This window comes from Gobio gobio, assembly GCF_949357685.1.
Source record: "Gobio gobio genome assembly, chromosome: 25".
NCBI classification, from domain to species: domain Eukaryota; kingdom Metazoa; phylum Chordata; class Actinopteri; order Cypriniformes; family Gobionidae; genus Gobio; species Gobio gobio.
In genome coordinates, this window is record NC_137121.1 from 2189187 (window position 1) to 2216220 (window position 27034).

Below are 27034 nucleotides of genomic sequence, written 5' to 3' on the forward strand. Positions count from 1 at the left end.
TCGCACACTCGCTCACACGCTCACTCGCTCACTCGCTCACACGCTCACTCGCTCACTCGCTCACTCGCTCACACGCTCACACGCTCACTCGCTCACTCGCTCACTCGCTCACTCGCTCACTCGCTCACTCGCTCACTCGCTCACACGCTCACTCGCTCACACGCTCACACGCTCACTCGCTCACTCGCTCACACGCTCACACGCTCACACGCTCACTCGCTCACACGCTCACTCGCTCACTCGCTCACACGCTCACACGCTCACTCGCTCACTCGCTCACTCGCTCACTCGCTCACACGCTCACACGCTCACACGCTCACTCGCTCACTCGCTCACTCGCTCACTCGCTCACTCGCACACTCGCTCACTCGCACACTCGCACACTCGCACACTCGCACACTCGCACACTCGCACACTCGCACACTCGCACACTCACACACTCACACACTCACACACACTCACACACTCACACACTCACACACTCACTCACTCACTCACACACTCACACACTCACACACTCACTCACTCACTCACTCACTCACTCACACACTCACACACTCACACACTCACACACTCACTCACTCACTCACTCACACACTCACTCACTCACTCACACACACACACAATCGTACACACACACTCACACACACACACTCACTGTCAGAAGTGTCAGAATCGCGGCTCCATCTGCTGTGGCCTGTAATTGTGTGAGTGCTGTGGAGACACTCATCCATCAGAGCAGGAATGACACAGAAACACCTCTCGCTCTTTCCCTCTCTCATTCTGACACACTCATTTGCAGAACACATCATCTTACACACAGCACTTCTCACAGCTCAGGGTCAAAGGTCACGCCTCTCAGAAGCTTCAGATCGCACACACACATGATTTACATCAACATGACATCAGAACTGACTGATGTTCCCGCTCTTACTGAGCACGATTCATCCGCTACGTTTATTTTCTTCATCTGTCATTAATGTTCAATTCAAGAATTTAATATATGTAGCAACTATCTTTGCTTCTGCAACAAATCATATTAATATAATCCAATTATTGGTTCTTACTTGGCAATAATATCACAGCCCACTTTCATGATCCAATCAAATCTTGATGGAGGAAATAAAGTCCCGCCCTACATAATTACTCTCCAAATATTCTCTTGCACAAGTACAATTTTGATGGATGGATGGAGAGAATGATGGATAGAACGATCAATTGATGGATGGATAGAATGATGGATAGAACGATCAATTGATGGATGGATAGAATGATGGATGGAACGATCAATTGATGGATGGATAGAATGATGGATGGATGGATTGAACGAAAGGAACAGTGGATGGATGGAAAAATGGATGGATAATGGATGGATAATGGATGGATGGATGGATGGATGGATGGATGGAGAGAATGATGATAGAATGATTGATGGATGGATAGAACAATGAATGGATGGATTGAACGAAAGGAACAGTGGATGGATGGAACAATGGATGGAACAATATATGGATGGATGGATTGAACAAAAGGAACGGTGGATGGATGGGTAGAACAATGGCTAGATGGATAGAATGATGGCTAGATGGATAGAATGATGACTGGATGGATGGATAGAACAATGGCTAGATGGATGGATAGAATGATGGATGGATAAAACAATGGATGGATGCATGGATAGAATGATGGATAGAGCGATTGATGGATGGATAAATGGATGGAGCGATGGATGGATGGATGGATAGGACGATGACTGGATGGATGGATGAATAAATGGATGGATGGATAGAACGATGACTGGATGGATGGATGAATAAATGGATGGATGGATGGAACGATGGATTGATGGAACAATGGATGATCGATTGAATGATGGCTAGATGGATGGATGGATGGATGGATGAATAAATGGATGGATGGATGGAACGATGGATTGATGGAACAATGGATGATCGATTGAATGATGGCTAGATGGATGGATGGATGGATAGAATGATTGATGGATGGATAGATTGATAGTTCAATGGATGGATGGATGGATGAATGGATGGATGTATGATCGATTGAATAATGGCTAGATGGATGGATGGATAGAATGATTGATGGATGGATAGAATGATGGATGGATGGATAGATTGATAGTTTGATGGATGGATGGATGAATGGATGGATGGAGCGATGGATGGAGCAATGGATGGGTGGAACAAGGGATGATGATAGAACGATGGATAGATGGATGGATGGATGGATGGATGGATGGATGGATGGAAAGAATGATGGCTAGATGGATGATAGAACGATGGCTAGAAGGATGGATGGATGGATGAATGGATGGATGGATAGAACGATGGCTAGATGGATGGATGGATGAATGGATGGATGGCTGGATGGATAGAACGATGGCTAGATGGATGAATGGATGGATAGAATGATGGCTAGATGGATGGATGGATGGATGGATGGATGGATGGATGGATGGATGGATGGATGGATGGATGGATGGATGGATGGATGGATGGATGGATGGATGGATGGATGGATGGATGGATAGAATGATGGATGGATGGATAGAATGATTGATGGATGGATAGAATGATGGATGGATGGATAGAATGATTGATGGATGGATAGATTGACTGATTGATAGTTCGATGGATGGATAAATGGACGGATGAATGAATGGATAGAATGATGGATGAATGGTTGGATGGATGAATGGATGGATGAATGAATGGATAGAATGATGGATGAATGGATGGATAGAACGATGGCTAGATGGATAGATGGATGGATGGATGGATGGATGAATGGATAGGATGATGGATGAATGGATGGATAGAACGATGGCTAGATGGATGAATGGATGAATGGATGGATGGATAGAATGATGATGGATGGATAGAATGATTGATGGATGATAGATTGACTGATTGATAGTTCGATGGATGGATAAATGGATGGATGAATGAATGGATAGAATAATGGATGGATGGATGGACAGACAACATGACATTCATCAGAATCTTGCTAACGCCTCTAGATTTCATGTCAAGCCTTTAGAAGCGTGTCAGTGATGCCTCAGTTTCTCCACTGGAGGCGCTGTAGTGTTTGATCTTCTGAGGTCAGTTTTCTGTTCCAGGGCAGCCATCGCCACAGCAGAACGTCTCGGTTGGTTCCCTATCATAGGTTCACTCAACGCTGCGAACCGTCGCCATGGGAACGATATACCATAACGCCTTCATGTACCTGAGAGTAGCTGGGGGACCGTGGAAAGCGCCGCTCAAACAGATCTGGGAGCCAGGAGCCGTCTTCACGTCCAGATGGCAGAGCTGGATAAAGGTGTTGGGAGAGGGCCATCCTGCAGCAACACAGAGATCTTCCAACCAAGAGCCCTTAAAGGGATAGTTCACACAAAAATGTGATGTTTTTCTGCTTACCCCTAAAGGTCCTTTCACACTGGACGCGATTTTGACGCGCAAATAATTCGCGCAATGGTTTTCTTTTTTGATCAGCTGTTTGTGTAATGAGAGCTTTCACACCGAACGCGAATGTGCTGCGGCGAAAAAACAATGTTTATTTTTTTCGTTTCGATGCCGATTTTTTTTAACACTCGCAGCGACAGAAAAGGCTTAAACCAATCACATACAAGGAAACAAAGGTGATGAAATGTCCAGTTGATGTCACTAGCCATTCAATCAACATTAACCTTTGCCAGGTGTCGCATTTCTCACGAGATTACAGCTGTAGTTGTGTTTACAGCTGTACAGATGCAGATGTGTTTGCCCACTATAGGCTACAGATATTATAATCAATACATTTATTTATTTTTTAATCTAATTGCGTCCGCGACTATGGAAAGTGACTGTGTTTCCGTCAGTACGACTGTGGCACTTAAATGTTTACATTGTGACTCAACTGGAAACACAGCAGCTCCGGATCGAGCCGTTCCTTTAGAGTGAGTGAGTGAGTGTGTGTGTGTGTGTGTGTGTGTGTGTGTGTGTGTGTGTGTGTGTGTGTGTGTGTGTGTGTGTGGTCAGATGCGGTGCAACTGTCTCTGGAGGAGCTCCTCAAATTATTCCCACGTACATTTGAAAGTGCGTGCGGAACCGGCCATGATGAAGCTTTAGCTCCTGTAGAAGATTCGCATCCTCCCCTTCAGACTCTGTTCTTTTAGACTGGCTGCATCCAAAACCTTCTTCTCTGTCTTTTAAAGAAAATTAAAAGCTCGTCTCCACTGAATGATTACGTGTCCATGTTTCTCAGCTGTCGGCGCGAATGTTTGGGAATGTTGGAGCTCTGAAACGTCGCAAACTTGCGTCGCGGCTGATGTGAATGGTTTTGACGCGAACTATTCGCACACGAAATATTCACTTTTTCCGCTTCGCTTTTCCGTCACGCGTCCGGTGTGAAAGGGCCTTAAGGCATCCAAGATGTAGGTGTGTTTGTTTCTTCAGTAGAACACAAAGGAAGATTTTTAACTCAACCGTTGCTGTGTGTCACTCATATAATGCTTGTCAATGGGGTCTAATTCTGTTAGAGTAAAAAAACATGCACAGACAACTTCAAATTAAACTCCGTGACGACACATTGATGTCTTAAGACACAAAACCATCGGCTTCTGAGAGAAACCCAACAGTATTTATGCAAATATATCACCTCATATCAGACGAACACTTCAGCTCTGCAGACTGACATCACTTCCTGTGAGTGAGGTGAAAATACTGGCCGGGTCATAGATATATATACATAGATACCTCATTAGTGCCTGCGTGGATCATAGCGTGGATCGCTCGAATGAGGTATCTACGTATACATATCTATGACCCGGCCGCTATTTGACCTCACTCACAGGAAGTGATGTCAGTCTGGAGAGCTGAAGCGTTCGTCTGATATGAGGTGATATATTTGCATTAATACCGTTGGGTTTCTCTCAGAAGCCGATGGTTTCGTGTCTTAAGACATCAATGTGTCGTCACGAGTTTAATTTGAAGTTGTCTGTGCATGTTTTTTTTACTCTAATAGAATTAGACCCCATTGACAAGCATTATATGAGCGACACACAGCAACGGTTGAGTTAAAAATCTTCATTTGTGTTCTACTGAAGAAACAAACACACCTACATCTTGCCTTAGGGGTAAGCAGAAAAAACTTTTTTTGTTTTTTAGTCGTTTTTGGATGAACTATCCCTTTAAAGAGAGCTTGAGAAGACGCCATTCCTCTGGTCGAATGCGCACATACTCCTAAAGGCGAGGTGAGGCCGCTGAAAGAGCCTCAATAACCCAATGAGACATTCTCTGCTTAGTCTGCTTTATTTTTGTAAAGGAGCAGCTCAAACAGGGTAAGTCGCTGTGAACACGATGGGTTAGCTTTAGTAGCAAATAGCTTTCCTAAGGGCACAGATGATCCGTTTCCTGAAGGAATGAAATCTGACGGTTAGCGCCACTAGCCAATGAATTGGCGTGATGGTATAAGGGCTTCAGACATTCGTCACACCAGAAGCGTTCCCATGGCGACGGTTTCGCAGCGTTGAGTGAACCTATGATAGGGAACAACAGTTTGAAGAGAAGCTTTCTAAGCACGTCAGGTCAAGTTAGAGAAAAACAGCCCATGTTCCTCACCGCTGATAAATGACATGTGAAGTGGGACATGTGAACTGAACAGCTGATCTGCTGAAGTAAAGCCCTTTAGATCTTAATGACAGACTTCAGAGCCCACAGAACAGGAGGTGCACACACACACACACACACACCGTCAGAGATCGAAAACACACTTTTATCCTCAAAACACACAGATGTCACACCACTAACCACATGTCATCTTCAGAAGGTGAGAATCCTTCAAAATATGACAACAACAACTCCTAACCTTCATATCTGCTTCTTTAGTTTCTAATACACATTATAAATGTCTTTCTGACAATTACGTCTTTTCGTCTTAACCCTCTGGTGCTCTTCTTTAGGGGTTGCATTGTTGTCTTCCCGGTCATAAGTGACCGGACACCTAAAAATTAAACTTCCTCCACTTCAGTAAAACCAATGCAATTTATTTTTCTTCAATAATATTTTTTCTTTTTAATTTTGTATTTTGAGATGAGTTGATGGTATTTTTAATATGTACGCAATAATTATGGTCTATTTTTGCCATTGAAAATTCTACAACAATTTTTTATTTTTTTTAAATTATTGCAGTATTTCAGGTTAAAATAGAGACTAGGCCTTCAAAATAAATTTTTTTGAAGGCAGATTAGCGCCTCTTTTGGAATTATTTTGTGAAATCCTGCAACCATGAGTGTAACCACTAGAGGTCTAAATGGAGAGGCTTGAGAATTCACTAGTTCTCTTTTGAACACATTTAATGATTTTTTTAATGTATTTAAATATATATTTTAAAAATCTCAAAGACAATTTATTATAAAGTTTCAGATTTTTTGTTGTTGTTAGAAATATAGATTTTTTCTGTGAATTTGTGTTTTTGCAGATTTCCCAAACATTTCCTATGGTGTCATTTTTGACCGAAGAGCACAAGTGGGAGTATTTTATACGACCAATTAGCATGCTCGAATCATGACCTACATTTATGCGTGTGTTTACAGTCCTAATGCTAGAAAAGTCACCAAGTTTCATATCATTCTGATGAAGCTGTGATTTTAAAAAATTCAAAATGTGGTTCATAGGCTCAGTTTTCATAGGTGTGTGTGTTTGTATAAGTGTGTGAGTGGATGTGTCAATATCACACTCTTGATGTTTTAGAGTGTCACCCCTTTACTGCTGTGTACTTTTTTTCAGAATTGTGGCCGATTTGTAGATTGCACACACAAATATTCTGTGAATCTTTGCAGATTTCCCATTCATTTCCTATGGTCGCTCATTTATGACCGAAGACAATGAACGCTACTTTTTTTTTACGACCAATTAGCATGCTCGAATCATGACTCCAATTTTTTTGTGTGTTTACATCCCTAATGCTAGAAAAGTCACTAAGTTTCATATCATTCCGATGAAGCTGTGATTTTTAATATTTTTTTGGTCAGAAATGACCGAAGAGCACCAGAGGGTTAAACATCTTTCTGACGCGCATGTAGAGCCAAACCAGGCATCAGCTTTCACAACAGCTCCTCTAACCTGTTCTCCATCGACTCGCCTGCTTAAATAAAGGAGAAAGAAAATCTGTGACCCGTTTGACAAGCACCAATCAGCCTGAACGCACCTTCACCTGATCATCGGGGAAAACCAGATCCTGCTCCGCCGTTCCTGGACGTCTCGCTGGAAACACCTGCAGATTAGCAGGACAAGCGATCCACACGGAGGAGGATCGATCCCCAAACGAGCTGCCAGGAACCCCAGCCAACACATCCTCCACCGCCAGACGTTCACAAGACTTCAGTCTCTTTCTCCAACTGCCTGAGACGAGGACAGGCTGAAGGTTCGGCTGAGCTGAGGCCGCTTACATACACAATAGTGTCTATTGTACCTCCAGACACAAAAGCTTAATGGAAGAGGAACCGAATACAAGCACAATTATGATTTGACTTCATTTACAAGCGCCTTTATAGGGATTCTAGCGTTCTGCACCAATGAACAGACTCCATTATCACCAGCTTGTGCACATTTACACATGCTGCACTTTCCCTACAGATCCTCCACTGAACACAATTCAATTAAAGACAGAGTTTGAGGTATCCCATAATATACTCAAGCCATCCTAGGTGTATATGACTCTCTTCTTTCAGCCAAACACAGAGTTATATTAATAATACCCTGGATCTTCCAAGCTTTATAATGGGAGTGAATGCTAACTTAGATTTTGAAGCCCAAAAAAAGTGCATCTATCCATCATAAAAGTGCATCCCTCCATCATAAAAGTGCATCCCTCCATCATAAAAGTGAATCCCTCCATCATAAAAGTGTATCCGTCCATCATAAAAGTGCATCCCTCCATCATAAAAGTGCATCCCTCCATCATAAAAGTGCATCCGTCCATCATAAAAGTGCATCCCTCCATCATAAAAGTGTATCCCTCCATCATAAAAGTGCATCCGTCCATCATAAAAGTGCATCCCTCCATGATAAAAGTGCATCTATCCATCATTACAGTGCATCCCTCCATCATAAAAGTGCATCTGTCCATCATAAAAGTGCATCCCTCCATCATAAAAGTGCATCCATCCATCCATCATAAAAGTGTATCCCTCCATCATAAAAGTGCATCCCTCCATCATAAAAGTGCATCTGTCCATTATAAAAGTGCATCCCTCCATCATAAAAGTGCATCCATCCATCCATCATAAAAGTGTATCCCTCCATCATAAAAGTGAATCCCTCCATCATAAAAGTGTATCCCTCCATCATAAAAGTGAATCCCTCCATCATAAAAGTGCATCCCTCCATCATAAAAGTGAATCCCTCCATCATAAAAGTGCATCCGTCCATCATAAAAGTGCATCTATCCCTCCATCATAAAAGTGCATCCGTCCATCATAAAAGTGCATCCCTCCATCATAAAAGTGCATCCCTCCATCATAAAAGTGCATCCGTCCATCATAAAAGTGCATCCCTCCATCATAAAAGTGCATCCGTCCATCATAAAAGTGCATCCCTCCATCATAAAAGTGTATCCCTCCATCATAAAAGTGCATCCGTCCATCATAAAAGTGCATCCCTCCATCATAAAAGTGCATCCCTCCATCATAAAAGTGCATCCCTCCATCATAAAAGTGCATCCCTCCATCATAAAAGTGCATCCCTCAATCATAAAAGTGCATCTATCCATCATTAAAGTGCATCCCTCCATCATAAAAGTGCATCTGTCCATCATAAAAGTGCATCCCTCCATCATAAAAGTGCATCCATCCATCCATCATAAAAGTGTATCCCTCCATCATAAAAGTGCATCTATTCATCATAAAAATGCATCCCTCCATCATAAAAGTGCATCCATCCATCCATCATAAAAGTGTATCCCTCCATCATAATAGTGCATCTATCCATCATAAAAGTGTATCCCTCCATCATAAAAGTGCATCTATTCATCATAAAAATGCATCTATTCATCATAAAAATGCATCCCTCCATCATAAAAGTGCATCCATCCATCCATCATAAAAGTGTATCCCTCCATCATAATAGTGTATCCCTCCATCATAAAAGTGCATCCCTCCATCATAAAAGTGCATCTATCCATCATAAAAGTGCATCTATTCATCATAAAAATGCATCCCTCCATCATAAAAGTGCATCCATCCATCCATCATAAAAGTGTATCCCTCCATCATAATAGTGCATCTATCCATCATAAAAGTGTATCCCTCCATCATAAAAGTGCATCTATTCATCATAAAAATGCATCCCTCCATCATAAAAGTGCATCCCTTCATCATAAAAGTGCATCTATTCATCATAAAATGCATCCATCATCATAAAAGTCCATACATTTCGTGACACAATAACAGTAGTATTTTTCAATTTCGCGGCCGCACACAACCACTATGAAAAGCGCAAAAGGACACGCGTCAATTTTGCTTCAAACGCTTGCTTTTACACGTGTCCATGTCACTTTGGACGCGCGAATGGATTCAAAGTTCAAGCATAAAAACTAGACGCGAATTTGACGCTCTATTCACGTTTGGTGTGAACGCAGCATTAGTGTTAGTGTTTTGCGTATCTATGGCAACAAGACTTTTATAACGTGAATCCAGGATCGATGTCGTGAAACACTTCAATGTTCCCCTTACCTAAGAGAACCGTGTAAGAGATTATATTCAACACCTTTAAGTTATTCTATTAGGTAAGGGGAAATCGCCCCTTAAGTCTCATACTTGAGGGAAAAACTTAAGGTGCTTTATGCAACCAGGCACAGACCTTTTGCCGTCAGTGATTATAGTTTATAAAGTTATAAATATGGATATTTCTCTTACAAAAAATTGCATGGCTTTATGGTCATATGGATTACTTTTATGATGGAGGGATGCACTTTTTTGGGCTTCAAAATCTCAGGTACCATTCACTCCCATTATAAAGCTTGGAAGAGCCAGGATATTTTTTTTTATATAACTCTGATTGTGTTCGTCTGTAAGAAGAAAGACATATACACCGAGGAGGACTTGAGGGAGAGTAAATCATGGGAACATTTTCACGTTTGGGTGAACTAACCCTTTAAGCAAGTTAAGAAGCCCGATTGGGACGCCAGGACCTAAAACAAATTCTCCAACGCCAGACGTTTACAAGACTTCAGTGTCTTTCGCTAAGTGCCTGAGACGAGGACAGGTTAGATACACAATAAAGTTTATTGTACCTCCAGACATAAACCTAAATCTAAACAAATCCACATTAATTGATATTGTTTTAGTAAACCGACCTGATAAATGTACACAGATTGGTATTTTCCCAAATGACATAAGTGATCACTGTGCTATTGGGATTATTAGGAATTGTAAACCTGTGAAAACACCTTCAAGAATAGTGGAGAAACGACACTTTAAGACCTTTGACCAACAAGCTTTCATTCATGATATTTATCATTGTGATTGGAATAGAATATCATTCATTCCTGATGTTGATTTGGCATGGACTTATTTTAAGGGTCTATTTATGGGAGTTTTAAATAAACATGCACCGCTAAGGAGGTTCAAGGTGAAAGGGAGGGATAACCCTTGGTTTTCTGATGCATTATCCTCTCTGCTACATGAGAGGGACCTGGCCTGGGCAAGGGCAAGGAAATCTGGCTTAGAAAATGATTGGTCCATCTTCCGATGCCTAAGAAACAAATGTATAGCACAGATACGTAAAGCTAAAGCACAGTTTTATCTAGATGAGACAACCAGAAATTTGCATAATCCAGCTAAATTTTGGAAAACTATTAAATCTTTAAAATCTAACTCCTCATCATCAAGTTTACCAAAGCAAATAAGTGTTGATTCTAGACAAATCACAGATAAAAATGAGATAGTGGACTCCTTTAATCAGCACTTTGCCTCTGCTGGGCATCTTTTCAAGTCAATGCCAAATCAACCCTTGGACACACAGGTCCCAAATGTTGGTAATGTTAACACTTTCTCTTTTCAGCCATTTACAAGGAAAATGGTCCTGTCAAAATTGAAATGTGTAAACTGTAGAAAGTCAGCTGGACCGGATGGGCTTGATCCATCGCTCCTGAAGCTTGCAGCTGATATTATTGCCAAACCACTCGCTCAGATTTTTAATTTGTCTTTGGAACAAAATGTTATTCCTGAATCCTGGAAAGCAGCACATGTGATACCTCTTTTTAAAAGTGGGGACCCCACATTATTGGACAATTATCGCCCTATATCTAAATTATCAGTACTGGCTAAGATATTTGAGGAATTAGTGAGTGAACAATTAAAAGAGTTTTTAACCTGCAATTGTATCCTCAGCCCCTTTCAGTCAGGCTTCAGGAAGGGGCATAGCACCGTCACGGCAGCCACTAAAGTAATTGATGACATTGTGTCTGCCATTGATTGCAAAAACTCATGTGCAGGATTGTTTATTGACCTTTCTAAGGCTTTTGATACAGTGGATCACAGCATTCTTTTAAAATGTCTAGTTAAAATTGGGGTGTCATCAAATGCGGTAAATTGGTTTAAAAACTATCTTACTGGTAGGTTTCAATGTGTTACATGTGATAGTATTACATCAGGGAAGGCTGCAATTACAATTGGGGTTCCACAAGGCTCCATCTTAGGGCCACTTTTGTTTACCATCTACATTAATTCTATTTCTGAACGTGTAAATGCTAATGTACACCTTTATGCGGATGACACCATCATCTATTGCACTGCACCCTCTCCATGTGAGGCGTTAGTGAAACTGCAGGAGGCTTTCACAGTCTTGCAAGAAAATTTAAGGAGATTAAAGTTAGTGCTTAATGCAAAAAAAACCAAACACATGTTGTTTACACACTCCAAGTCCAAAGTAAAATCTCTAACTCCAATTGTAACCGCACAGGGACAGGAAATAGAGAAGGTGTCATGCTACACATATCTAGGTTTTTTATTGGATGAAAATCTTTCTTTTAATCCTCATGTTATGCATGTGGTAAAGAAACTTAGAGTAAAGCTAGGTTTCTTTTTTAGAAATAAGGCTTGTTTTAATTTGAAAGCTAGAAAAGAACTTGTAGCAGCCACATTTTTATCTGTTCTGGATTATGGCGACATTATCTATATGCATGCCTCAAAGTCTGTATTGCGTTCACTGGATTCTGTCTACCATTCAGCACTACGATTTATAACAAAAGCCGACTATAACACACACCACTGCAATTTGTACAGCTTATCTGGTTGGTTACCACTGTCTATACGCAGACAACGCAATTGGTTGATTTTCATTTATAAAGCAATTACTGGATCATTACCATCATATTTATCAGTATTCTCATTGGCAACAAACAATAGATATAACCTCAGGTCTAACAATAGCATACTTTTCAATGTGCCTACTGTTCACTCCGAATTTGGTAAAACAGCCTATCGTTACAATGCTCCGTCAACCTGGAACGCACTACAGAAAGAACTGAAACTAAATATGTTTATCTCCATTTCTGATTTCAAGTCATATCTGGCAGACACTTTACATCATACATGTGAGTGTGTCTAGACTTTTTGTTGTTTACAGCCTGCATATTCTTACTTGTTAATTGTATTTATGTTTTTTATGTTGTGTCCATCTCTGTTTTTATGTCTTTTTTTAGCTATGTGCTGCCTTTTCTTGGCCAGGGCTCACTTGAAAAAGAGACTACTGTCTCAATGTGACTACCCTGGTAAAACAAAGGATAAATAAAAAAAATAAAAAAAAATAAAACCTTGTTGGAAGATGAAACAAATACAAGGACTTTATTTACAAGCATCTTTATAGGGATATTACCATTCTGCGCCAATAAACGGACTCCATTGACCAGCTAGTTTCTGTCTTAATGCACATAGTCCTCTGCTACCTTTACCCACAGTTCCCCTGCTGAAAAGAACAGTTTACACAATTCAATTAAAGACCATGTTTGAGGTTTGCTTGTTAAGCAAGTTAAGAAGCCTGATTGGGATGCCAGGATCTAAAACACAAAACCACGCTGGTGGTCTTCTCAAGAGGGTCTTCAATCCCCCCAGTTCTTGTGCTTTTGAAACCCTCCCGGGAGCACGTATTCATGCCGGCTGGGCTCTTCAAAGGAGCTTCTGGATGGCAGGCCGGCTCTCCCTGGAGATGACAGGAGCCGGATTGACTGCGGCCCATGCCTGCGCTCTCTCAGAGAGGGAGGGAGGTGTTGGTATTTATAGATGGCAAGTGATGGGACGCCCTCGTTAGCACAGGGCTCACTGAGCCGGATGACAGACAGGCCGCCGGGGTCATGTGACCACATTACTCACTCCAGTGCTCGAGGGGAAACTGGAGGAGAGGGAATCGAGGACAGAGAGAGGCCGAGGGACGAGGGGGAAAGTTTAGGGGACCACAAAGAATCAAAGCAATTGCGGCCGTGATCCTCACGCCGGGTCCGTCACGTCGCTCTCCTGAATCTCCACTAGAAGCACGAGTACCAGCGACCGGCATTTATGTACATAGTGGTCCATTTACCAGCTTAAACAGGATCAAACGGCCGATGTTTGGAGATAAATGAGAGAGAAGAAAGACAGAGAAAGATATTTTGAACAAGCCTTCCCACTTTTGAGGACCTTCCCACATTAAAGAGCTCGAGACAGGCAGGTGAGCCGAGACTGAGAGGCACTTTTCTTTCAACTTCTGCCACTTCAAACGGCCCCATGAGGAGGTGACACCAGGCACTCAGCACCACAAACAAAGGTGCAGGGGCCACGAGGGGTAGAAGCCCAAGAAAAAAGACCCTTTGTGTCCCTGTTTTTGTAAAGAGTCACGCAGTAACTATTCCGCTTGGCATGATATATAACAACACTCCTCAACTGGTGGGTCGAGATTCAGTTCTCAGCAAAAAATATACAAATTCACATCTATTTTGTTGAAAAGCCATGCATCTGATCAGTATTTTGGCTCAAATTCATCTGTCATTTGGTAGACGCTTGACAAATTAAACACTGGTTGACCATGAACAAATATAAAGTAATAGGAAATGACCCAGACGGCATTAAAGGGATAGTTCACCCAAAAATGAAAATTAGCCAATAATTTACTCACCCCCAAGTCATCCGAGGTGTGTATGACATTCTTCTTTTCAGAGGAATAAAATCGGAGTTATATTATAAAAGTCCAGGCTAATCCAAGCATTAGTATTGGATTCATTGGATTGTTTTTGAAGTCCATAAAAAGTGCATCTGTCCGTCATATATATGCTCCACGCGGCTCCGGGGTGTTAATAAAAGCCTTCTGAAGCGAAATGATGCGTTTGTGTAAGAAAAATATCCATATTCAAAACTTTATCAAGTAAACTTTCGGCCTTCCCTGTTCAATATATGGAAAAATTGTTGAAAGTTGCCGATCGAAAGACTAACACGACCAGGTCCGCTCGTCATGACGTCACATAATTTCACTTTCAACATTCAACACTTTTCCACGGAAGGCGGTCAGCCCAAAGTTTACTTGATAAAGTTTTAAATATGAATATTTTTCTTACACAAACGCGTCGATTCAATTCAGAAGGCCTTTATTAACACCCCAGAGCCGCGTGGAGCAGTTATATGATGGGCAGATGCACTTTTTATGGACTTCAAAAACAGAGCAACTATAAATCAAATTCTAATGCTTGGATTAGCCTGGACTTTTGTAATATAACTCAGATTTTATTCGTCTGAAAGAAGAATGTCATATACACCTAGGATGACTTGAGGGAGAGTAAATTATGGGCTAATTTTCATTTTGGGGTGAACTATCCCTTTAACTACGAGTTGAAGTGAAGAGGAAGAAGGTTTGTGCCAATCGTAGTGTGTTTTTACGCAGTGTAGTATTGGTAGCTGAGTGTATGAAACCAGCGGAATTCAAACACTCATTAAAATATGAATAACATACCATTTAATCTACAATGAAAACCCTGCCATGAATAAAACAGGCTTTTTTGAGTGTTTGAGTGTCAAACTGATTATCACACACAAATTACATTATTGTTTACTTTTGTATGCAAGTTTTTCTCTAATTTTAAATGACCATCTAATGAAAAATCTGGATCCTGATGAGAAACTGGTGGAGAACCTCAAGATAATTCCTCCCCAGGTTAATCTTTTCATATAAATCGTTTCATGCTGTTGGTGCAGGGATGTTAGTTTGTTTTATTAAACCATTACAGTCACCAGAACACTACAGTATTAATACATGCAATTAAAGCACCAGTCAAAATGGGAGGTCTGTTTTGCTAATGAGCAGTGATTACAAGTTTAACACTGACATAAACTCTTTCATGCCCTTGTGGCTTTAATCAGAAGACGGCGAGAACCACCAAGAAACACTCTCCGCTCTCCTTCCTCCACAGGGCTTCACGTACTGCAGTCCCACGGTTAATGAGAATGGGAAAGGTTTCAGCTTTCTCATCCACTAGCCTGATTGAGGTTGTTTTGGTTGGATTAAGATACTGCCTACCTCAGTTAACATTTGATTCACTCAGAAAGGCTTGTTCCAGTAGTTTCCCCAGCAGTTAAAAGGTTAAAAGGAAGGGGGAAAAACGGACCCCCTCCTGAATGTAGCGTCTTTTGTGTTGCTCTAAACCCAAGACTCTCTAAAAATCCTCTGACCGGTGACCCACTCACCCACATCGTAAAGAGGTTTGGGGGTCACGGGTTCACAACAAGGTGATCTGCGGGTGGCGTTCGGTTTCAAAGGCTTGATACTTCACCTCGGTTCTCAGCTCTCAAAGATCCAGCAGCAATGAACTAAATGTGGCTAATTAGCATTGCATTCGAGAGGTGAGGGAAAACAACAGAAGGCCCGACCCTAACATCACAGAATCTCCTGTTTATGTTCACCCTCTATATTCTGCCAACCGATTTTCTTTTACAGATTATCTTCTGGCTCTTGTTGCTCCAGTTTGTTAGACATGGGATTAAACAAATACCCCCAACTGAATCTGACTCAGTGTTTAGGCAACTAATGTCACCGACAAGAAGGAGTTCTCGAAGTAAACCAGCTATGCAAGCTCACATTACCATCCTCATCAGCTTTGACATTTCAGTTTAACGCACGACTGACCGCCAGACAAAAACACAGGGATGAAAGCGTACAGAAAGTGTCTTACCATGCCATAGCCACATTCGGTCCCGTCAGCGAGAGGCATGTGTTGCGTACGACATCCTTTATGGTCGCCCTCCGCACTGGTGCACCAGAGACGCTTGCACTGTTTCTGCAATCGGCAAGAGTCACTTCAGTCAGAACTGGAGAAACAATGACTTGAACATTGGTAAACCAAACCCTTCCCAAGTACCCGAGAGTTCCCTTGAACCCACTGACTAGAAGAAATAATGAACAACAGGAGAACTGAAGAAATAAAGACTTGAACGAAGGTTAAGCTAACTGAAGGAAACAGAGTGGGGCCGAGAGCTGTGGGACCGGAGCAAGGCCGGTGGCGCGAGTGCACATACTGGTCCCGAGTCCAACGGAGGAGATCCAAAAGGATAAAAGGAGGAGTGACTACAGTGAAGGACAAGAGAGAACCAGGCCTGGGATATTTATGTTGCGTTTATTATGTTTATATAATAAACATTTACTTTCTTTTGTTGTTTATTTTGTGATTAAAATTTTACGTTGAACTATGAACATTGCTACATTAACCATTCCCAAGTACCCATGAGTTCCCTTTACTTAGGTACAAACCTAAATACAGCTGAGTCACTAGTATGGACAATGGATTCAGATGGTTAGTTAAACGGGTCATGAACTGAGAAATTATATTTTCCTTGAAGATTTGACATGTAAGAGGTCATCATGCTATAAGAATAATATGTGCCTGTCATAGATAGACCGCCTCTGCAGAAGAAGATCAACGCCTAGTTCATCATTGCAACTTTGGCCCCGCCCACTGGAGTGTTAGTGAGATGACGAGGAGAGAAGAGCAATACAGGATCACTGGACTAAAAATAACATTATCCTAATGCTAGGAATGTGCTTATTTATTTTCAACAATGTGAATGTCTCAATTGAGCATTATTTATTTGTATTCGCTACATTTCACTGTGGATTCTTTGGTCATGATTTTGGCGCAGGCTTTGCAAACAGACTTTTACGATATGACTCGACAGTAATGCCACAACATCTAAGTAACCATGTTAATTCTAATGCCTGATCTGAGATCAGAGATTTCTGATATGTAATGATTCATGTAAAGTCAGAAGTTCTTTGTCTACATGACAGTAAATCAAACCAGTGACTAAACGCTCAACTTCACATTGTTTCTATTAGTAGGATGAAAATAATCTGTAATTTAAACTGTGATTCAATTATATATAGAAAACCATCAAAGAACGCTCCCTTTACAATCGCTGGAGCTGTCAATCAAACAGCGCAAGTTTATCCGTGACTGAGTTCTGGACTCTCGCCAAAACTTAGGTTATGATCAACAAATCTCTTATTTACATTTTTGTTTGCACTGTTAGTTATGATGAAAGCATTCCTTAGTGTGCAGAAATCACTGCAATCATGCGCTCAACATGTCTGTGATTGGCTACAATGCTCATCACTGCAACCTTTCAAGCCACAATCTAAATATAATGAACCCCTTAGTTCATGACCCCTTTAATTCTCCTTTGAAACTACAAAAAAGTTAAACAACTGGAGAACTGAAGATATAATGACTTGAATATTGATAAATGTAACCCTTCCCAAGTACCCAATATGCACTGAGTTCCCTTGACTTGGTACAGTTGGGTCACTAGTATAGACAATGGATTCAAGTTGTTAGTTATATGAGCTTTGAGACTACAAGAACCCACTGACCAGAAGAAATGATGAACAATGGGAGAACTTAAGAGGAGTTTAAAGACACAGTTGGGTTCCCTAAAAACAGTCTGATATTCCCTGGTAGTTAAATGACTAAACAGCCTCCCAAAAGGATGAGAGACCAATGAACAAAGGATCACTGTTTCAGGATCTCTTGCTAACAGGGTGGTCACTGAGTTAAGGTGTCACTAATACAATTGGGATTAGTGTATTTGGATGACGTACCATGAACGGACAGACTTGGGAGCCTGGACCGAACATGAGTTCACACTGCCGGTTGGCGTTGTAGAGTTGACCTGGCAGCTGGTTGGGAAGGTTATACGTCCGTACCGAGGGCTCGTCCAGGAGACATTCACCATAACCAGTGCTGAGAAGAAAAGACAGACAGATATCAACACATTTAATCAAGCGATAGCTTTCTTCATCCTGGCTTCTGCCCTCAGAAGTAGGGGAGCGCGGGGCACAACCTAATGTGGGGTTAGTCGTAACACGCATGTTTTAACCCTTTCCACACATGCCAGAATGACGAAACTTAGTGTATTTACTAGTTGCCATATCAACATTATTTAGAGAAAAAATAGAGCCAAAATTAAAAAATCTCTGGAAGATATCACTGAACATGTATTTAACCATAGCAAAAGTACATTTCTTACTTAAGTGTAGTTTTCATCTCCGTTTTTTGTGTTTATTTAAAATAAGACAGATCCGATATTACTTTATTCTTTTATCTGTTATTTAACAGTTGAGATCGTTCTTTAATGCGGATCTAACAGCAGAAGACACAAGCCGCGATGGGGTGTGTGTTAACACTGCGTTACAATGAGCCCCTATTAGAAATATGCCATTATATTCTATACTTTTATTAATTCCTTTGAGAAACCATGAGAAAAGGGAGAATAATGACTGAGAGTCAATGTTCAGAAATTATTTAAGTTTTGAACTATGCTGTTTAGCTGTATTAAGCGATGTTTGTTGTCATACTCAAAAATGCTTACATTATTAATGATTAAAAAATGCCATTATTTTATTTTAAAAAGTTAATAATTGTATTTTGTTGACAAAATATTTTAGTTTGTCTTGTATATTTTTTTTTGATTATATCAGATAACATTTTAAGCTGTTATTTGGTCATGTTACATTGTGCCCCACCACATGTTGCAATGTACCCCACCTATGGGGCATGTTGTCACATTTCACTTCCATTTTTTCAGGGTAAATCAAGAAAAAAGTATACACTGTATTAATGAAACAAAATCACATAATTGTACTAGACATGTGTGCAATTAATGTGGGGAAAAATAAATACTCAGAACCCCAAGTGGATTTACACAAACTGAGAAAGTCAAAAAGCGTTAGGTTGTGCCCCGCTCTCCCCAACTATCAAAGCATTTGTTGTTATTTTGAATCAGTTCTCAATGGATAATATGAATGCAGTCTTTCTGATTTCACCAGGCATCTGAAGGCCAAGTGTAAGATGGAGGCAGCGGTGGGTGGTCTGCTTTGTTACCTGCTGATAACTGACTGAATGGACTTAGTTACACAACACAAAGGCCGCATTTCAATGTGGGAAAAGACGGTGTTCTCCAACAATGGTGGGTCTCCAAGAATCAACACAACGGTGCCAAAACCAACGTTTCAGTACATCAGTCCAACATGCCTTCAGCTCCGGCTACGTCATGACATATATGTCCCACCACACCCTTCCTTTGAAACGCATAAAGGAGCTACAAAAGAGCAGCTGTACATCGAGTCTCATTGAATTGTTGGGCTTAACATCTCTGAATGGCTCTTTCAGCCGTCGGCACCAGAGAAGGAAACAAAACAATCCTCCTTGACAAAGTCCTTTCTCCGTTTGCCTTCTGCATGCTCACCTTTCTGCAAGGGAGAACGGAAACTGAAGCTCAGAATAGCCGTGTGATGCAATTATGTGAGTTCTTGATGTTGCTGGTTCAATTTGTCCTTGGCTTTGTGACTAAACACCTGTGTCAGGGATTTTGTCCTCTTATTACCTCGCTCACCCTTTACTCCCACACCAGACACCCTACAAGAAACCTTTGTCTTTATAAGGGGAAAAATGAACAGTCCTCGAGGGGCATGCGTCCTTCTGTGGGACTCATTTATCCATCAGAGTCAGCGGCGTACGCTCTCGTCTCTCTGCACCTCGTCATCACCAGTTATGAGTTTGTTCATAAAATCAGCAAGACTGAGGCTGACAAAAACCTTTCACAGGAGTATGTTAGTGCAAAGCTCTTAAAGAGCGATAAGATTACAGTAAACTGAGACCATCAGATCTCTAAGTATCTCTCAGCTACGCTCAAGTGAGTGTGAGTGTGTGAATTCAGGCTCTTTCACATGATAAGAACTGCAACAATGAATACAGGACAATTTGCATCCTAACACTAGAGTTACAAAGACGTGAAGATGTGAATGTGTGAATGCAAAAGAATATATTGTGCAGAACGTAAAAAGGCTTTCCTTATATAAAAAAAGGACAACAAATATCTTGTTTTTGTGTTCCACAGACATAAAGAAAGCAGACAAAAGGATGATAAGAGTTGTAATTTTTAAAAGATTTATCCCTAAAAAGGGATAAAAAAAGGGATTTTTTTTTTGGAGCATCTGCCAATTTTGAGATTTTGGGATTTTTAGCTTTTCATAAAGGGTTTTGTTTTAACTAGTGGAAAGAAAACACCCCAAATACACTTTTAAGTGTATCTTTTATAGCACTTTATCTCTTTGCGTCTGTAGATTTCAATTACAGCACACATCTTTAAACGCTGTTTTCTCAAAATGAGTTTTTCCTCCACTTCAGCAGCACTTACACCAAAACTTACAGGATTATTCATATCTATATTCTGAAGGTTTCTACCAAGGGGTTTGTTCATATGTCATTTGCCTGATTTTATACATGTTAATCCTAAAAAATTGTGAAAATTATTATTTTTTCTAGCTGTTGACAGTATTTTATGATTTATGGAGCGATAGAAAGATATATCCAAAATCCCCTCAGTAAAAATCTTTGATTTTAATGTAAAAAAAAAAAATGAAACAAGAAGATTTTTGTTCTAGAAATATATGCAAATTAGTACATATTCAATTAGATAGTGCCTCATGTGCATATTTAAACATAACATTTCAGAAAATGTGTAATGCACAAAAACTAGGGAAGTATGGTGATATCTATTATATATTTACCCTATTTACCTGGGGTTTCTTGCCTTACGAAAAGTTATTTATATACCATTGCATTTATTGTGGTACTCCAAGGAACTTTGCAGAATACTGCAATGCCAAAAACATGATAATAGCAATGCACTTTCTTGGAAAAGTGCCGTAAGAACATTTGGCCTCATCAAATGTTGTGGTTGATCAGCGAGCAGGCTTCTTTGAGTTCAGGTCAGGCTGCGCCCTTCTGGCACAGACATGAAGTCCACACCTGGAGATCATTTGGGCGGGTTGGTAAAGTGAGTTTATTAAGGAAAATGACTCACAGTTATTATTACTGAAGGTTTTTTGGACATGTACCATGGTACCTTGGAGAAACAAGTAAATATCATGGTACATAAATACAGTAATCAGTCAGTACCCTGGTATTAGTACCATCTGACACCATGGTTTTCTCGGTTCACTTGACAGATTAAAGGCTTTTCGATGTCAAACGTCCTTCTAGCCCACTTAAGAATAATATCCATATATTTTCACCTCTTCATAAACATGTTTAACTTCTTTGGGACGTTTTGTGAAGCATGTCTGAGCGAGCAACCAATGGGTAACCCGGCCTCGTTTTCATTAGTAAAGTGACGTTTTGGTGCAGATCCAGAGGGACTTGATATATTGTGAGTTTTAGCATGAGAATCAAGTGGATTCGTCCTTGAACAGAGCGAGACGTTCCTCATTTCTCAGACATTCAACAGATGCTTCTAAAAGGCTCAATGAACGTCTGAGCTAATTAGGCTTTAATGTCAGAGAAGCGTCTCGCGTTGGTGCTGTATTGTAAGTCATGCCATGGAAAATAACAGGCTTTGCCAACATTGAGCCAAAGTGAGCTTTTACGCTACTAACTCAGCTGCAAATTTCAGTAAATATAGTTTATATTTTCAAAATCACAGCTTTTCCAGAAACAAATCGATTCTTGCGTGACAAAATACTTGTGTAGTAACTTAACAGCTGAGTTAACTGAGTTAATAATCAAACACGCTAACTTAAACTGCCTTGGGATTCTGAGAAGTCATTAAACGGTTAGAAAAAGGAGTATCTGAGCAAGATTTCATGCTTTTAAATGCAGCTGTAGCTTGACAAACCATGCAAAAACACTAAAAAAAAAAACTATGTTCTTCCTCAGTCTTGTTTTCCAACACAAATATCTAAACATTCTTATATCAAGATACTGGAGACACAAAATGACTGAAGATATTTTCTTGCGTTCTGAAAAAAACATCAAAATTAAGTGCTTAAAATGCATTAAAATGAAGTGAGTTTGTGCTTAAAACAAGAACAAATATCTGTCAATGGGGTCAGAAAAACTATCTTGTTTTCCCTTTGAATTAAGTTTATATTTCTGACCCCACTGGCAGATATTTGTTCTTGTTCTCACTTCATTTTAATGAATTTTTCATTAAACAAGACTTAATATCTTCAGTAAATGTGTCTTGATTTAGGAATGTTTAGATATTTGTGCTGGAAAACAAGACCGAGGAAGAGCATCATTTGTTTGCAGTGTAACATTAACGTGTAAGTGTGTGTGTGTGTGTGCAGTGTTTGGGTGTGTGTTTAATCTCTTCACACGAGTGTGTTGCGTCTTGAAGAGCTCTTGAGGTTGAATGGACAGTCAAAACACAGATGCACTTGAGGTTTCTGCTGCTTCACATCGCCGGGAGAATGCATATGCTTTCCTCTCAACAACACATCTCTGTCAAGAAAACTGCTTTTGCTTTATATATTCTCCCAGAGAGATCGAAAGCAGAGCAAAGAGAGACGTTTGTGGAAGTTTCAGAGGTTTCTCCTCAGTAAAAAGACTCAAATATGAAGAAATCTCAATATTTGAGCTTTGAAAGAGCAACATTTGATTCAAGATTCAAGAGTTTTATTTGTCACATACACATAGTATTTGAGTACTAAAATGAACCTCTCAGAGTGGAAACCATCAACCAAAGGCACCTGATATGAAAATGAACACATAAACATGTTCATGAACCATTTTAGATGCATTTCTGAGTGAAACAATTTGATTTTAAATGTTTTTAATCACTTTTTGACTATTGGTAAATCTTTTACTAAAAGTTTCTTGTTTTAACAATTTTTCAGCAAACAAGACTTGCATCTTTATTTATGAATGTTTAGACATTTGCTCTGGAAAAGCTGGTCCCCCATGATCCTCGGACTCACTGGAGCGGCGAGCAGATCAAAGGGTCGCGTCCCGGGAAAATCTAATTATAACTGACACTTCCTGTCTTAAAGGGAAGCTGCGGCGTCTCCCTCCGCTCTGGACGGCCTCAATGAGCCGTTGCCCCGAGTTACGGTTGCCGAGGGGCCAAGAACGCCGGCGACTAAATGACTGTTTGTCGGGCACCTCGAGAGAAAGCAGACAGACTCAGACCAGAGTGGGACAGGAAGAGCGATTTTGAGCTCTAAAGAGCGTGACCTGACGAGGATTTACTCAAAGGTCATTTTAACTTTAAAACCCCAACGCTGACATCTGATATTAGCACACGTGAGACACCTAAACCACTGACGGCCTGCTGGGAAAACGCGGTGTTCTGGGACATGGTTAACCAGATAAACTAGGCCGACCAACTGATTCAATCACCTAAACCAGCTCATCTCAACTACAAACCAGTTATTTACGTTAACTAAAACCAAAACCATAAAACAATCATTACTTGAAATAAAATAAACATTTACTGAAATTAAAAAAATATATATATTATAACTCGCTGCTAAGGCAAAATGTTTGGATTACTAATGTAATTCAAATTAAATAAACTAAAACTTAAAGGGTTACTTCACCCAAAAATGAAAATTCTAACACCCGTAAGATCTCGTTCATCTTCAGACACAAATGAAGATATTTTAGTGTAAAGCTGATGCTCTGAAAGGCCTCCATTGGCTCAACTTTACACTCTCAAGACCCTTAAAAGACACTAAAGACGTCGATACAAAGTCCATCTCACTACAGCGGCTCTACAATAACTTTATGAATTGGCGACAATAGTTTTTGTGCACAAAAAAACCCCTAAATAACGACTTATATAGTGATGACGATTTCAGAACACGGCCTCATGAAGCTTCAAAGCGTTATGAATCAGTGAGTCGATTCATGATTCGGATCGCGTGTCAAACCGCCAAACTGCTGAAATTTGGCGATTCAAACTGCTGAATCGACTCACTGATTCATAACGCTTCAAACTGCTGAATCGACTCACTGATTCATAACGCTTCGAAGCTTCATGAGGCCGTGTTCTGAAATCGTCATCACTATGTAAGTCGTTATTTAGGGTTTTTTTGCGCACAAAAACTATTCTCGTCACTCCATAAAGTTATTGTAGAGCCGCTGTAGTGAGATGGACTTTGTATCGACGTCTTTAGTGTCTTTTAAAGGTCTTGAGAGTGTAAAGTTGAGCCAATGGAGGCCTTTCAGAGCATCAGATTTACACTAAAATATCTTCATTTGTGTCTGAAGATGAACGGAGGTCTGACGGGTGTCCAACCACATGAGGCTCAGTCATTAATGACAGAATTTTCATTTTTGGGTGAACTAACCCTTTAATAAAAACTATACAGACATCTATAAAAATGACCAAAACACAGCAAAATTACAAAAAAACTTTAGCTAAAATAAAAATAAACTGACAACATATATCTATAAAATCTATGTAAATCTAAAAATCTAATTCTCAAATGTAAAAAAAAAAAACTATAACAGTAAATCAATCATAGTAAAACAAGACTGCTAGAAACCATGTAAAACCACCTTATGCTGGATTTTACTTGAAATAAAATATACTTGAAATTTAAATATATATATTTTAGCAGCCAATGCAAAATTTTCGTTTAGTTTAAGTTGGATTACTAATATAACTAAAATTAAATGAACTAAAACTTAATAAAAACTATATAGACATAAAAAACACTAATAAAAATGACCAAAGCACAGCAAAACTACAAAAAACTTTAACTAAAATTAAAATGAAACTGACAATATAAAAGTACAAAATATTAAGAAAAAATTAACTTTTACTAAAACTTAACTTATTTCAGGCAGGGTTTTTTCTCAATATTATATTTCATTTTCGTTTAGTTTAAGTTGAAATACTAAAATAATTCAAATTGAATGAACTAAAACATAATAAAAAGTATATAGACATATAAAAATAATCAAAACATTACAAAAACCAACTAACTGATATTATAAAAGTACAAAATATTAAGAAAAACTAAATTAATCATACTAAAATGAGACTGCTAGAAACCATGTAAAATCACCGTAAGATGGATTTTATAGCTAGCGGCCAAGGCAAAATGTTTGGATTACTAATATAACTAAAATTAAATAAACTAAAACTTAATAAAAACTATACAGACATATATATAAAAAAATGACCAAAACACAGCAAAATTACAAAAAACTTTAGCTAAAATAAAAAAAACTGACAACATAAATCTGTTAATCTAAAAATCTATACTAGAAAATCAATATAGAAAAACTATAACAGTAAATCAATAAAGTAAGTAAAGCAAGACCGCTAGAAAACACTGTGCTGGATTTTACTTGAAATGAAATAAACTTTTACTGAAATGTAAAATAGATATATATATATTAACAGCAAATGCAAAAATTATTTTATTTTTGTTTAGTTTAAGTTGAATTACTAACTAAAAATTAATAAAAACTATATAGACAAAAAAAAACACTAATAAAAATGACCAAAACACAGCAAAACTACAAAAACTTTAAATAAAATTAAAATGAAAACTGACAATATAAAAGTACAAAATTTTAAACTAAATCAGTCATACTAAAACAAGACTGCTAGAAACCATATAAAACCAGATGCCACCTTAAGCTGGATTTTCTGGAATTTCCTACAGCTTAATGTTTAAAAACAGAGAATTCTGTGAATAAAAACTAATAACGCTGACAAAGATACCTAATAAAATTGCACAATCATAAACTAAAATCAACATAACTAAAATTATTAATAAGTACTACTAATACTAAAATAACAAACCAGCTAATATCATCTAAAAACCATGTCCAACCAAAGCCAGATTCCAGCTGGATTTTCTGGAATTTCCTGCAGACAAACGGCGTTTTAAGACTCTTAAAGGAATGCACCTCCAGTAAAAATGTGACGTGGGACTTTATCTGGAATCTCGCTCATATGAAGCCATGCAGAGATGAAACTGTGCACCTACTCTAGGAAATCTGTGACGTATTTGCGGCTGCATTTGGACCAGGACCAGGGGCTGGTGTCGTAGTTTAGGGTCGGAGCCATGACGTGGAACTGATGCTTGACTCCGGCCTCTCTGCACTTCGGACTGTCGTCATGCGGCATGTTGAACCTGCGACACACACACACACACAATCCACAGCAGAGAGTTCAGGCATGTCCGAGATACACGTACAGTGACCATACGGGACAAACACCATCATTACACAGGCAAACACTGTGTTTCTGTCTTGATTTCCAGAACAAATATCCGAACATTCTTAAATCAAGACTTACTGGAGAAGAGAAATGACTGAAGATCTCAAACTATACTCTGTTTGTGACTGTCAACAAAACACAAAACCTCTTTATATGGCAGAAAGGAAAAATCCCTTAAATAAAAGCTGTATTGAGATGAATCTGTCGAAATAGAAATGCAGTGATGTCAGAAACAGCTGTGAAATCAGACACAAACAGCTGTGTTTACAGAGATCCTTCAGACTGCCTCTGTGAGGCTTCATATGCACTGCAAACACGTTTCATATGTTACATTCACCGAATACTTTTACTGTCTGAATCGGCTTTATTTCAAGAACATCTGTGCTGTTGATCAAAAGAGTTCCGCACCGGTCCGGAATCACACTTCGGACACCATTACACTGCAGAAACAATGCTCTTCCTCAGGGTTTCTGCCTTGTTTTCCAGCATAAATATGTA

The 27034-nt window shown here is 39.6% G+C and overlaps 1 protein-coding gene across 2 annotated transcripts in view; it reads right to left on the reverse strand.

The window, feature by feature from the left end:
- Window positions 1-27034, reverse strand: part of LOC307122192 (A disintegrin and metalloproteinase with thrombospondin motifs 20) — a 145542-nt gene that overhangs the window by 77500 nt on the left and 41008 nt on the right. For both annotated transcript variants that reach the window (XM_079810157.1, XM_079810158.1), the window contains 3 exons: window positions 26304-26450; window positions 18114-18255; window positions 16192-16296 (listed from right to left, as the gene is read on the reverse strand). In XM_079810157.1, coding sequence (XP_079666283.1) covers window positions 16192-16296; window positions 18114-18255; window positions 26304-26450 — 394 coding nt within the window. The remainder of the gene's footprint in view (window positions 1-16191; window positions 16297-18113; window positions 18256-26303; window positions 26451-27034) is intronic.